This window comes from Mobula birostris, chromosome 8 (genome assembly GCF_030028105.1).
Source record: "Mobula birostris isolate sMobBir1 chromosome 8, sMobBir1.hap1, whole genome shotgun sequence".
Lineage (NCBI taxonomy): Eukaryota > Metazoa > Chordata > Chondrichthyes > Myliobatiformes > Myliobatidae > Mobula > Mobula birostris.
This window is the reverse complement of record NC_092377.1, coordinates 73,914,513-73,927,679: the sequence shown is the minus strand read 5'-3', so window position 1 is coordinate 73,927,679 and position 13,167 is coordinate 73,914,513. Positions and strand designations below refer to the sequence as shown.

The 13,167-nt window shown below is 42.0% G+C and overlaps 1 protein-coding gene across 5 annotated transcripts in view; it reads left to right on the top strand.

The window, feature by feature from the left end:
• Nucleotides 1-13,167, top strand: part of LOC140202214 (uncharacterized) — a 245,481-nt gene that overhangs the window by 87,399 nt on the left and 144,915 nt on the right. For all 5 annotated transcript variants that reach the window (XM_072267081.1, XM_072267080.1, XM_072267082.1 and 2 more), the window contains one exon: nucleotides 5,912-6,009. In XM_072267081.1, the coding sequence (XP_072123182.1) occupies nucleotides 5,912-6,009 (98 nt within the window). The remainder of the gene's footprint in view (nucleotides 1-5,911; nucleotides 6,010-13,167) is intronic.

The following is a 13,167-nucleotide window of genomic DNA, read 5'->3' as shown; positions in this document are numbered from 1 at the left end:
TCTGATACTGCAGTGTAGAACCATGAAGTTCCTTTGCTCATTCTGTACAATAATTATCTAGCTAGCCTCAATTTAATTACTGTCCATAATATTAAGCTTCGTTCTTTCCACATACTGAAACTTCATTCAAGTGCATAAGGTTGTATTAGAGTAACAGTTGTAGTATTGGACTTTAAGGTGCCCTCACATACATGTGAAATCACAGAATGAAACAGACTAAAAGGTCATTCAACCTATTTTGCCCATCTGAAGAGGGTATTTCAACTAATCCCATTCCCCTACTGCTTACCACAGGTCTACAAAATTTTCCAAGTTTTATTCAATTCCCTTTTTAAAAAATACTATTGATTTTTGCATTCAGTGCTCTTTTAGGTTAGATACTTCAGATCCCTGCAGTTTGTGATATAAAAGATTCTTCTCACCACCTTTTCTGTCAATCACCTTAAATCTGTGAATTCTTGTAATTAGAAATCTACCCCTGTAATAATTCAGTTATTCTGTCAGTGGCCTTCAAGATGTTGAACACTATTATTAAGTCTTCCAGTAATCCAGTTTCTTCAGTCTCTTTGTGTAATTGAAATCCCCCATCCCGGTATCATTCTCATGAATCTCCTTTGCATCCACACCTAGGTCTTGACATGCTTCAAAAGGTGTGATGCCGAGTATGGGACATACTATGTGGTGCTTAAACTTTTAACATAACTTCCTTTTCATTTAGGTAAAATAGCTCCACTCTTTCCTGACCAGAGTTAATTATGTTGTGCATCTGACACAGCCTTATTTCAGTAGGCAGACATTCAGACTAATTAATAACCTTTTAATAGCTGTTGATATACCGGAATTGACAGAACCTGTTTCACAGAACAAAATGTATCATGGTAGCTGTGAAGATTTTGATCTTCGGGGGTTGTTTATGAATTCCTCTCCTGAAAGCTCCTAAAAATGAAAATGTATTTTACAATATCTATAAAGGGAGCACAGATGTTAATTTTTTTTCTCTCTTTCCCTCAAGATTTAAATCCAATTTGCTTCCATTATGTCTTTCAGGCAGTTGGATTTCAGATTGTAACAATTCACTATATATAAATAAAATCTGCTCATCATATAGCTGTTTCTATTTTCCCATTTCCCCAAAACCTCCAGTTTAATTAATTGTTAAATACTAGCGTTTCATGAAGAATACAAATAACCTTGCGGAAGAAGAATACACATAAAGGAAATGTTTATAAAGGATATGGAGAAAATTCAAAGAAAGAAGCTAAAATTGATAGTCTTCCTAGAAGATAATATGAGTGCTTCCCATATTAACATGTTCTGTACTTTTCCTCTTGCTCTGCATGGAATAATTAGCTTAGCTGGTGCTCAGTTACAGACTGGATCTGGTGATGTTGTTGCAATGTAACATGAAATTTAAACAGTATATAGTTATGCTTTGAACTATGCATATTTTATAAGTGGGGTGTTACAGTCTTTGATATTCTATCCAGACCAAAAGTATTAAAAGGATATGGGTCCAGGTTGGGTGGATTAATTTAGGGTTCACATTATCCATTACCGCTCTGAATGATGAAACAATCTCAAAAGAATGATGTTTCATGGAGTTACAGATTCACAGGCACTTGCATCAGCGACTGCCCACTTACTCTAATTCTATTTTAGTACATTTTGATTCTCTCCCTATTCTTATCAACACCACTCAAATTATAATATTTACCTACGCACCAAGGCCAATTAACATACCAATCTGCGCATTCTTGGGATGTGGGAGGACATCAGAGCACCCGGGGGAGACCTAGTACCTGGTCACAGGGGGATCTTGCAGTTTCCACACCAATAACATCTAATGTCAGAATTTAACTGTGAGTCAACAGCTACATTAGCTTTATTGCTGTGTTGCCCTGTTTCCTTCAATTCCTGAGCTTCCATAGAGAATATTATTGAGTGGGATTCAACCCAATTCCTTGGGTTAAACTTGCTTGTAACTGATAGCTCAAGAAGGCCATTGCAAAATATGGAGCAATGGTGTCTTGATCTCCGACCCTGTAAGCCCTTGTAAGTTCCCTCCTTATATCTTCCCACCAACCTGTCTGTCCTTGATCTCCTCCACTGCCAATGTGAGGCCAAACATGAACCAGAGAAACAGCACCCAATATTCTGCTTGACTAGTCTACAACCTAATGGCATGAACATTGAACTCTCTATTTTCAAGAAACCCACTCACCCTCTGTTCCTTTCTCTTTTGTAATGGATGGGCGCTCTCACACACCCCATCCATTCCAGCTCTCCACCCCGGACCCCCCACTACGAACTTTCTTTTTGATCCTCCACCTGGTTTCATCTGCCAGTTTCTCATACAATTAACCCCACCTCCTCCTAATGCTTCCATCTACTCATCATCCTTCCCTTATCTGATTCCACTCATCACCTTCCTTTCTTATCAGAATCCACAATCTACAGGCCTTTGTCTCCACTAAACACTAGCCATTGTCGCTACCTCCATCCTTCCTTTCCCCAATCTGGCTCCAATCGCTCCTCACCTGAGTCCACCTATTGTTCGCAAACTCCTACCTTGCCCCTTCCCCTCACCTCTCCACATTGGTTATCTCCCCCTTTCCATTTTTACTCCTGATGCAGAGTCACAAGCTGACAAAGGGACTATCTCTTTTTCTCCACACTTTCTGCTTGCCTCGCTGAGTTCCTCCAGCTGAATCTGTTGGATGTCTTTTTTCTTATACTCAAATGCTCTTGCAACAAAAGCCAACAATACCTTTGCCTTACTAATTGCTTCCTGAATCTGCATATTACTTTCACTGTTTCATGTATAAGGATATCCATGACCCTCTGAATGTCAACGTCCTTTAATCTCTCAACACTTAAAAATACTCTACTTTATAAGTTTCCTCCACTAAATTGTATTTTCCCACGTTAGACTCTATAGGCCGTGCCCTTTTATAATCACTTAGCTTCTCTATATTTCAATAGGTACATTTACTGTCCAAGAAATGTATATAATATGTATCCTGAAATACTTTTTCTTTACACCATCCACGAAAACAGAGGAGTGTCCCCAAAGAATGAATGACAGTTAAATGTTAGAACCCCAAAGCCCCCCCAGCTCCCCACTTCCACTCAGCAACAAAGCAATGATCCCTCCTCCCCCACCAGCAAAAAAGGCATCGACATCCCCACCAAGCACTCAAGCGTGCAGCAAAGCATCAATAAAGACACAAACTTGCAGTACCCCAAAGACTATTCATTTACCTGGTAATTCGACATACCACAGGCTCTTTCTCTCCCTAATGAGGGAAAAAGAGGTGTCCCCGTTTCACAGCGAGAGGGGAGACATAACAACACAACTCGCTGATTTATGGTGTTAAAAGTCTGTTGCATCACTTCTTCTGAGCTCTGTGCTCTTCCCTGTTCTTCCGTGTACTCCCACGGCACATCAGGCGGCGGCACCAGCCTTGAAACTGCCGGCCTCCGGAGCCACGAAAATCTAGCACCCTGAAGGCGCGCTAGTTTTCCAGGCCACGTCCTTGGCATGTCGAAAAGCAGCTGGTCGTGAGGCCCTGAGAGCGGGTCCCATTTCCACAAAGAACCGAAGTTGAAACATCTCTGCCTCCATTGATACCTAAATTTGTGTCATCAACAAACTTGGATATAATGTAATAAAAAAACTGTAGATGTTGGAAGTTTGAAATGAAATCAGAAAATGCTGGAAACTCTCACTGAGTCAGGCAGCAACTGTGGAAATAGAAATTGTCAATGCTTTAGAGCTGAGACCCTTTTTTCTGAACTGAGAAAGAAATGACAAGTTAGCATTCAATAACAGAAAAGGTGGAGCAACACGCACAGAATGCTGGAGGAACTCAACAGGTCAGGGAACATCTATGGAAAAGAGTAAACAGTCGATGGTAAAAGGTGTTTGTAGATGGTTCATATCCAGCATGGAGGTCGGCGACCAGTGGTGTTCCGCAGGATTCTGTTCTGGAACCCTTCCTCTTTGAGATTTTTATAAATGACCTGGATGAAGAAGTAGAAGGGTGGGTTAGTATGTTTGCTGCTGACACAAAGGTTGGGGGTATTGTGGATAGTGTGGAGGGTTGTCAGAGGTTACAGCAGGACACCGATAGGATGCAGAACTGGGCTGAGAAGTGGCAGATGGAGTTCAACCCAGATAAGTGAAGTGGTTCATTTTGGTAGGTCCAATTTGAAGACGGAATATAATATAAATGGTAAAAGTTTTGGCAGGGTGGAGGATTTGAGACATTTTGGGGTCTGTGTCGATAGGACTCTTAAAACTGCTGCGTAGGTTGACAGTGTTTTAGGATGACGTCTGGTGTGTTGGCATTCATCTACCATGTGATTGAGTTCAAGAGCCGTGAGGTCATGTTACAACTATATAAGACCCTGGTCAGACCCTACTTGGAGAATTGTGTTCATTTCTGGTCACCTCACTACAGGAAGGATGTGGATACCATAGAGAGAGTGCAAAGGAGATTTACAAGGATGTTGCCTGGATCGGAGGGTGTACCTTATGAGAATAGGTTGAGTGAACTTGGCCTTTTTTCCTTGGAGCGACGGAAGATGAGAGGTGACCTGATAGAGGTGTATAAGATGATGAGGGCATTGACTGTGAGGATAGCCAGAGGGTTTTTCGCAGGGCTGAAATGGCTAACACAAGGGGGCATAGTTTTAAGGTGCTTGGAAGTAGGTATTGAGGGGATGTCAGGGGTAAGTTTTCACACAGAGGGTGGTGGGTGCGTGGAATGTACTGCTGGCGGCGGTGGTGAATGTGGATACAACAGGGTCTTTTAAGAGCCTCTTAGATAGGTATATGGAGCTTACAAAAATAGAGGGCTATGCGCTAAGGAAATTCTAGGCAGTTTCTAGAGTTGGCTACAAGGTTGGCAAAACATTGTGGACCAAAGGGCCTGTAATGTGCTGTAGATTTCTATGTTCCATGTTCTGTGTTTTCAGGCTGAGATCCTTCTTTGGGTGGGGAGGGATGGGAGGGGAACAACTCTTTTGAAATTCTGCAAGGGAAGAGAAGTTGTGTCTGGTGTTGGAAACTTGATGGTGGAAATCCATAAGATGCGATGATGGGTTCTATCCAAAATGGTTCAGGGGAAGGCACAGTCTAGGGAGAAGGAAGACATTTCAGGGGCTCCTGTGCAGAACATCTCATAATCAGAGCAATTGCTTCACAGACGGAAGTGAAGGACTTGGATGTAATATATTTGGTTCTTTCATCTAGATTGCGAACGCCTTAGTTTTAACCTCCCAGTTTCTAAATATGACCCATTTATTTCTACGTGTTTTTTTTTTGTCCTCAGTTCATGAACCAATTTTCAATTCACCCCAGGGTATTATGCTCAGTGTATATCATGTGCTCTACATGGGAACTCAGACACACAAACTTAAAAGTCTAACAAAAAAGCAATTTATGACACTATTATTTGGCAGCCTACCCCATATAGCACTCTGTTAAGCTCAGGAGCAGAGCAAAATGTTTATCCCCAGTCTTGTGGCAAATATTGAGCCTCCATTCAACATCATTAAAAAAAGAATATTTGATCATTTCCAAATTGCTTTAAGAGGAAGTGTGCTGCATGCAAACTGGCCGCCTTGTTTCCGACATTTTAACAATATTTATACTTAAGAAATGCTTTACAGGTTGTAAGGAAAATCTGGGATGTATGAAGTCTTTGAAAGATGCAATGGAAATGCTGCTGTTTCTTTTTGCCACGAACAAAGTTAGTTTCACAAATTGCCAGAATTGGTGAAAATCCAAAATAAAATCAGAACCGGTCACATTTATGTACAAAGAAACAGAGCTAATGTTTCAGATTGGTGAGAATTTAATTTAATGTGGTGAGATATGTAATGAGGATTTCTATCATTTTTTAAGGCAAAGGTAAAGTCTGTCATTCCAGAAGTAGAATTATACCATCAGCATCACAAACGATCCCCTGTGTTAAGCGCTGAAGAGCTGAGCAAGTTGGCAAGGTATGGTTGTAACAATTCAGTTTATTTATATAAAAAAATAACATTGCTAGAAATAACACACATAAAAGTTGCTGGTGAACGCAGCAGGCCAAGCAGCATCTCTAGGTAGAGGTACAGGTGCCGTTTCGGGCCGAGACCCTTCGTCAGGACGAAATCAAATGACTCCTGATGAAGGGTCTCGGCCCGAAACATCGACTGTACTTCTTCCTAGAGATGCTGCCTGGCCTGCTGCGTGCACCAGCAACGTTAATGTGTGTTGCTTGAAATTCCAGCATCTACAGATTTCCTCGTGATTGCTAGAAATACTTACTTTTCAAGGAAGATGCTTGAAAAGTAGCCCTTAAAATAAAGGATGTGCATTATTTAGTTTGGAAAAAAATTAAAATGTAACAAAATTTTATGGGCTCAGCAGTTTAGGCAGCATCTGTGAAAAGAAAAACAAACAGATAGCCTCTTGCTATGATTGGAAATTTGATAACCTGAAAACTTAATTATGTTCCTCTCTCCTCAGATATTGCTTCTTATTTTTACATTGATCAGAATTTAAATATTTAGCATTTACCATTTATATTTCAAATGGGGAACCAATATACTGAACTGATTTTGTGCTTTTTATGCTGTCATTTCACTGAGTACATTGTATCAATTCCCCATTAACAAAGGTTTCACCGATATTTTCGCATTTTGTCAAGGGCAACCAGTATTCCCAGGCCTACTATAGGAATGTTGCTTGTGATATAATCTCCAGCTGCTGTAGATCATTGTATCAACTTTCAGATTCTAAATCAGAGGAAAGGGCCTAATTAAAACTAAGTTGGAGCATAATAGTTGATTCTTTTTCAGAGCCACATATTACATTTGCCTCAAAGTTCTTTCCTGGCTGATCCTTTCTGATCAAAGTATGCACTGTACATGGGCGCAGTGGTAGCCTAGCGGTTACCATGGAGCCATGACAGCTCAGGGTGTGGCAGTTTGGAGTTTAATCCCAGCACCCTCTGTAAGGAGTCTGTACATCCTCCCCGTGGAAAGCATGGGTTTTCTCCAGGTGCGCCAGTTTCCTCCCACAGTCCAAAAACGCACTGGTTAGTAGGTTAATTAGTCATTGGAAATTGTCCTGTGATTAGGTTAGGATTAAATTAGGGGCTGTCAGGGGTTGCTGGGCACCTCGCTTGAAAGGCCAGAAGGGCCTATTCTGCGCTGTATCTCTAAATAAAATAAAGAATGTCGCCATGTACTACCCTGAGATTCATTTTCTTGTAGGCATTTACAGTAGAACTAAGAAATACAACAGAATCAATGGGGAAAAAAAAACTATACATAAAGACTAACAGACAACCAGTGTACAAAAGGAGACAAACTGTGCACATACAAAACAAAGAATAATTAATAAGTCAATAAATAATACTGAGAACATGAGCTGTGGAGTCATTTAAAGTGAATCCCTAGGCTGAGGAATCAGTTGAGAGTTGAGATGAGTGAAGTTGCCCAAGCTGGTTCAGAAGCCTGACGGTTAAAGGGTAATAAATGTTTCTGAACTTGGTGGTGTGGAATCTAGGGCTCCTGTACCTCCATCCCAATGGTAGTAGCAAGAAGAGAGCATGGCCTGGATAGTGGGGTCCTTGGTGATGAAGGTTGCTTTCTTGTGGCAGCGCTCCTTGAAAATGTGCTCAATTGTGGAGAGGGCTTTGCCTGTGAAGGACTGGGCTATATCCACTACTTTTTTGTAGACTTTTTTTATTCTTGGGGATTAGTGTTTCATATCAGGCCATGATGCAGCCAGCTAGGGTACTCTCCACTCTGCTTCTATAGAATTTGTCAAGGTGTTAGATAACATGCCAAATCTGCACAAACTTCAGAAGAGTAAAGGCACTGCAGTGCTGTCCTTTTGCAATGGCACTTGCATGCTGAGTCCAGGTTAGATCGTTTGAAATGACATCGTCAAGGTATTTAAAGTTACTGACTCTCTCCACCTCCAATCCCGTGATGATGACTGGTTTATCAACCTCTGCTTCCTTCCTTCTGATTTGACCAGATTTTCAAACTTCCTCCTATTATGCCAATTCATCACCACTTTAGATTTGACCAACAACCACGTCAGCAAACTCGAATATGGCATTGGAGCTGTACTTCGCCTCGCAGTCGTAAGTATAAACTGAGCAGAGCATGGGGCTAAGCATTGCAGGTGATTGTGCAGGAGATGTTGTTGCCAATCCGAGCTGCCTGGGATTGTCGACAAGTGAGGAAATTGACTATCCAGGTGCACAAGAAAGTATCAAGCATGTATTAACCATTCTTATTTCTTAGTCAGTCAATCAAAACTTATTTTCCTGAAACCTACTCTCACTCACATGCCAATCAACTTCCCCAACTTGCTACATTCATCTAAACAAGGGATAATTGACTGTGGACAGTTGACCTACCAACCACATCTTCAGGAAGTGTGAGGAAACCAGACTACTGGGAGAATCTCACACAGACACAGGGAGGGCATGCAAACTCAGTACAGCACCAGCGTATTAAATACGTATCCGACCTCCAAGGTATCTCCTTTATTTTACAGCTGCATGTCACAATGTATTTTGAGCATTTATGTAACACAGCATGCTTGTGAATTTATTTTTCTTTTGCTCTTTAATTCCACAGATGAAGTGGTAGCATTATTCATTTGAGTACTAATAACAAAAAACGTGAAAGATATTGTGAACACAGACACTTGCTGTATCCAATGACGAGAGCTCCAAGCGGATAGTTTGCAACAACTGTCCAGCCACCTATTAGAAATTGGAATATGCTCATCAATGCCCTTTAAGGAAAATGTCTGTGGATTTCTTGTTTCCATGCATTGTGCTAATTTCTACTTCAAGCGAGCATCTACGACCAACTAGACCCTCACACACTGGAAACTGAAGCATAAAGGGAGCAATTTAATTTGATTTTCCAAACACACACTTAACAACTTTGAGGACTGCTTTCAGAGCTCCCTTCACAATTGATTTTCTGGAAGCGGAGGAAGCAGAACAAATAAGGATGATCAAGGTCATCAGATGGTGCCTGAAGCAAGTTGGCTTGTCACACTAATATTTTTTTTTATTAAGTGCAATCGTGAACAATAGCCAGATCAGAAATACTGATCAAGTCAACTAGTTCCCAAGGAGAACTCAGATAGGCCAATCAGATGGTTCACTGCTGCTCAGCGATAGAACACAAAAAAATCATATGTATAATTTAAAAAATAGTAGAAATACTGGAGTCATGCAAGTAATAAATACAATCCAAGATGCAACTAGCTCTTTGGGATCAAGTTCAGTGCAGCATTTATATAACTGTGGCACCCGTTGCAGCCTCCACCAATTGGAGAACAGTGCAGTCACAGTTAAAGTGATTGTAGACCTCATTCTGTTTCCTTATAGACCGGCACAATGGGCATTTGTAGTCTAAGTACACACTGAAAAGGCATCTGATGCACAGTCACTCTTTCCTTCCGCATAGCCAGTCACAAATGATAGTCAACAATTAATTAGCTAACAGAAAGGTACTCCCAATTTATTCAGTGACAATTGAGCCAAGTAGGTGAGCACTAGGCTAAAGCATTGACAATAATCTACCATTTTTCGACCCCTTCCACCATTACAACAGTATCACCCTGCAGTCCAAAACTACCTGCCCCACTGTCAACAATATTTCCAATCTTCATGCCATTCACAAAATTACTGATAGTGTCTCGTAATTCACATCCAAATTGTTCACCTATCTTACAAGTGAGAAGGGCCTCACTACTGACTCCTGTGGAATACAATTAGGCCCAAGCATTCAATTATCCAAGTACCACGCTAAATTTTCCAGTGAACCAGGTGAATGGAAGGGAACTGTGGGAAATGGGCCCAAAGCAAATGAAGCGCAAGAACCAGGGCCCAGGGGTGAGAGCAAAATGAATCACGGGAACCAGGGCCCCAGGGGTGAGAACAAAATGGTGCATGCATCCAGGGCCCCAGGGATGAGAGCAAAATGAATCACGGGAACCAGGGCTCCAGGGTGAGAGCAAAATGAATCACAGGTACCTGGGCCGCGGGGTGACAGCAGAATGAAGCACAGGAACCAAGGCCTCAAGGATGAGAGCAAAATGAAGCACAGGAACCAAGGCCCTGGTGAGAGCAAAATAGGGCACGGGATCCAGGGCCCCAGGAGTGACAGCAAACTGGAGCACAGGAACAGTGTTCCCGGTGAGAGCCAATCGGAGGATGGGAACCAGGGCCCTGATGAGAGCAAACTGAAGTGTGGGGACACAGGCCCCAATGATTGACAAGGGAGAACACAAACATTACCCGGTGAGTCAGCTTGCAGGATATTTCAATCATATAGATTCTTGGAATTAGGATACTACCACATCTGCCTACAATCAATCATTTGCAAAGTGATAGTGGGTGCCATCTACAGTATTAAGTGCTATTTACTCATCAGTAACATGCTGATCAATGTACATATAGTCTAGGTTTTGTCAGGACTGCTTAGCCCTGAATCTCATCACAGCTTTGATCCTATGTGGACCAAAGAGCTGAACTCCAGGGGTGAATGAGAGGAAATTGTCCTTGTTATCAAGTCTTCATTTGTCAACAAGGAGTCCTGGTAGAACTGAAGGCAACCAAGGGAGAACTTTGTACTGGCTAGTTCAGCACAGAGAGAATCAGTTGTGTTTGCTGAACGCTGATTACCTCTCCCCCAGATCACTGCTACAGGTTCTTCAGGGCATTTTCAACAACATCAGTAATGAGCTTTCCAAAGTCATAAAATAACAGATGGGAATATTAACTACTCCCTTTACAATTTCTCAGCCGATGAGATTGTTTGTCTTTCCTGAATAACTGATACACTGAAATACTGAAAAACTGAGAAGTGGCATGTTGACCTTGAACCACCCCAGAAAAAGCAAAAAATATCTCCGGTAAAAGAGTTTAATCATCTCCCTTTGATATTCAGTAGCATCATCAACATGGAGACAACACCATCAACACCTTGTGGTTGGGATTAGGTAGGGAGGCAGAAATGACCATTGACCAGTCCCTCAAGAGAACTAGCTGGTAAATACTAAGGCTAGTTGCTGGATATCCTGTGGAGAATAACTCATCAGATTCTCCAGGGCACATGATACAGAAGCTGTTGTATCAGAGAGAGGTTTTAATTGTTTGTACTTTGCAACTTGGTTAACGGTGAATACACCCGACTGGGTTACCCGACTAGAAGGAGTTACAATTTTCAGAATGTTTTGAACCGCAAACTCTGATAAGGGAAACATAGAAACATAGAAACCCTACAGCACAATACAGGCCCTTCGGCCCATGATGCTGTGCCTAACATGTACTTACTTTAGAAATTACCTAGGGTTACCCATAGCCCTCTATTTTTCTAAGCTCCACGTGCCTATCCAGGAGTCTCTTAAAAGACCCTATCGCATCTGCCTCCACCACCGTCGCCGGCAGCCCATTCCACACCCTCACCACCCTCTGTGTAAAAAAAAAAAACTTGCCCTGACATCTCCTCTGTACTTACTTCCAAGCACCTTAAAACTGTGCCCTCTTGTTGACCATTTCAGCCCTCAGAAAAAGCCTCTGACTATCCACATGATCAATGACTCTCATCATCTTACACACCTCTATCAGGTCACCTCTCATCCTCCGTCGCTCCAAAGAGAAAAGGCCAAGTTCACTCAACGTATTCTCGTAAAGCATGCCCCCCAATCCAGGCAACATCCTTGTAAATCTCCTCTGCACCATTTCTATAGTTTCCACATCCTTCCTGTAGTGAGGTGACCAGAACTGAGTGCAGTACTCCAAGTGGGGTCTGACCAGGGTCCTATAAAGCTGTAACATTACCTCTCGCTCTTAAACTCAGTCCCACAGTTGATGAAGGCCAATTTACCTTCTTAACCACACAGTCAAGCTGTGCAACGGCTTTGAGTGTCTGATGGACACGGACCCCAAGATCCCTCTGATCCTCCACACCGCCAAGAGTTTTACCATTTATACTATATTCTGCCATCATATTTGACCTACCAGAATGTACCACCTCACACTTATCTGGGTTGAACTCCATCTGCCACTTCTCAGCACAGTTTTGCATCCTATCGATGTCCTGCTATATGTTCAAGCTTTTCAGTCCGCTGTAAGTCATCCCTACAATTGCCAAGGTCCTTTTCCATAGTGAATACTGAAGCAACGTATTCATTAAGTACTTCTGCTTTCTCCACCGGTTCCATACACACTTTTCCATTTTCACACTTGATTGTTCCTATTCTCTAACATCTTATCTTCTTGTTCTTCACATACTTGTAGAATGCCTTGGAGTTTTCCTTAATCCTGTTCGCCAAGGCCTTCCCATGGCCTCTTCTGGCTCTCCAAATTTCATTATTAAGCTCCTTCCTGCTAGCCTTATAATCTTCTAGATTATTACCTAGTCTTGTTGAACCTTTCGTAAGCTTTTCTTCTTGACTACTTTTTCAACTGCCTTTGTACACCACGGTTCCTGTACCCTACCATCCTTTCCCTGACTCATTGGAACGTACCTGTGCAGAACATCACACAAATATCCCCTGAACATTTGCCACATTTCTGCCGTACATTTCCCTGAGAACATCTGTTCCCAATTTATGCTTCCAAGTTCCTGCCTGATAGCTTCATATTTCCCCTTACTCCAATTAAACGCTTTCCTAACTTGTCTGTTCCTGTCCCTTTCCAATGCTATGGTAAAGGAGATAGAATTATGATCACTATCTCCAAAATGTTCTCCCACTGAGAGATCTGACACCTGACCAGGTTTATTTCCCAATACCAGATCAAGTACAACCTCCTCTTGTAGGCTTATCTAAGTATTGTGTCAGGAAACCTTCCTGAACACACCTAACCAACTCCACCCCATCTAAACCCCTTGCTCTATAGAGATGCCAATCAATATTTGGGAAATTAAAATCTCCCACCACGACAACCCTGTTATTATTACACCTTTCCAGAATCTGTCTCCCTGTCTGCTCCTCAATGTCCCTGTTACTATTGGGTCATCTATAAAAAACACCTTGTAGAATTATTGACCCCTTCCTGTTCCTAACTTCCACCCACAAAGAGGCCGTAGGCAATTCCTCCATGACTTCCTCCATGACTTCCTCCTTTT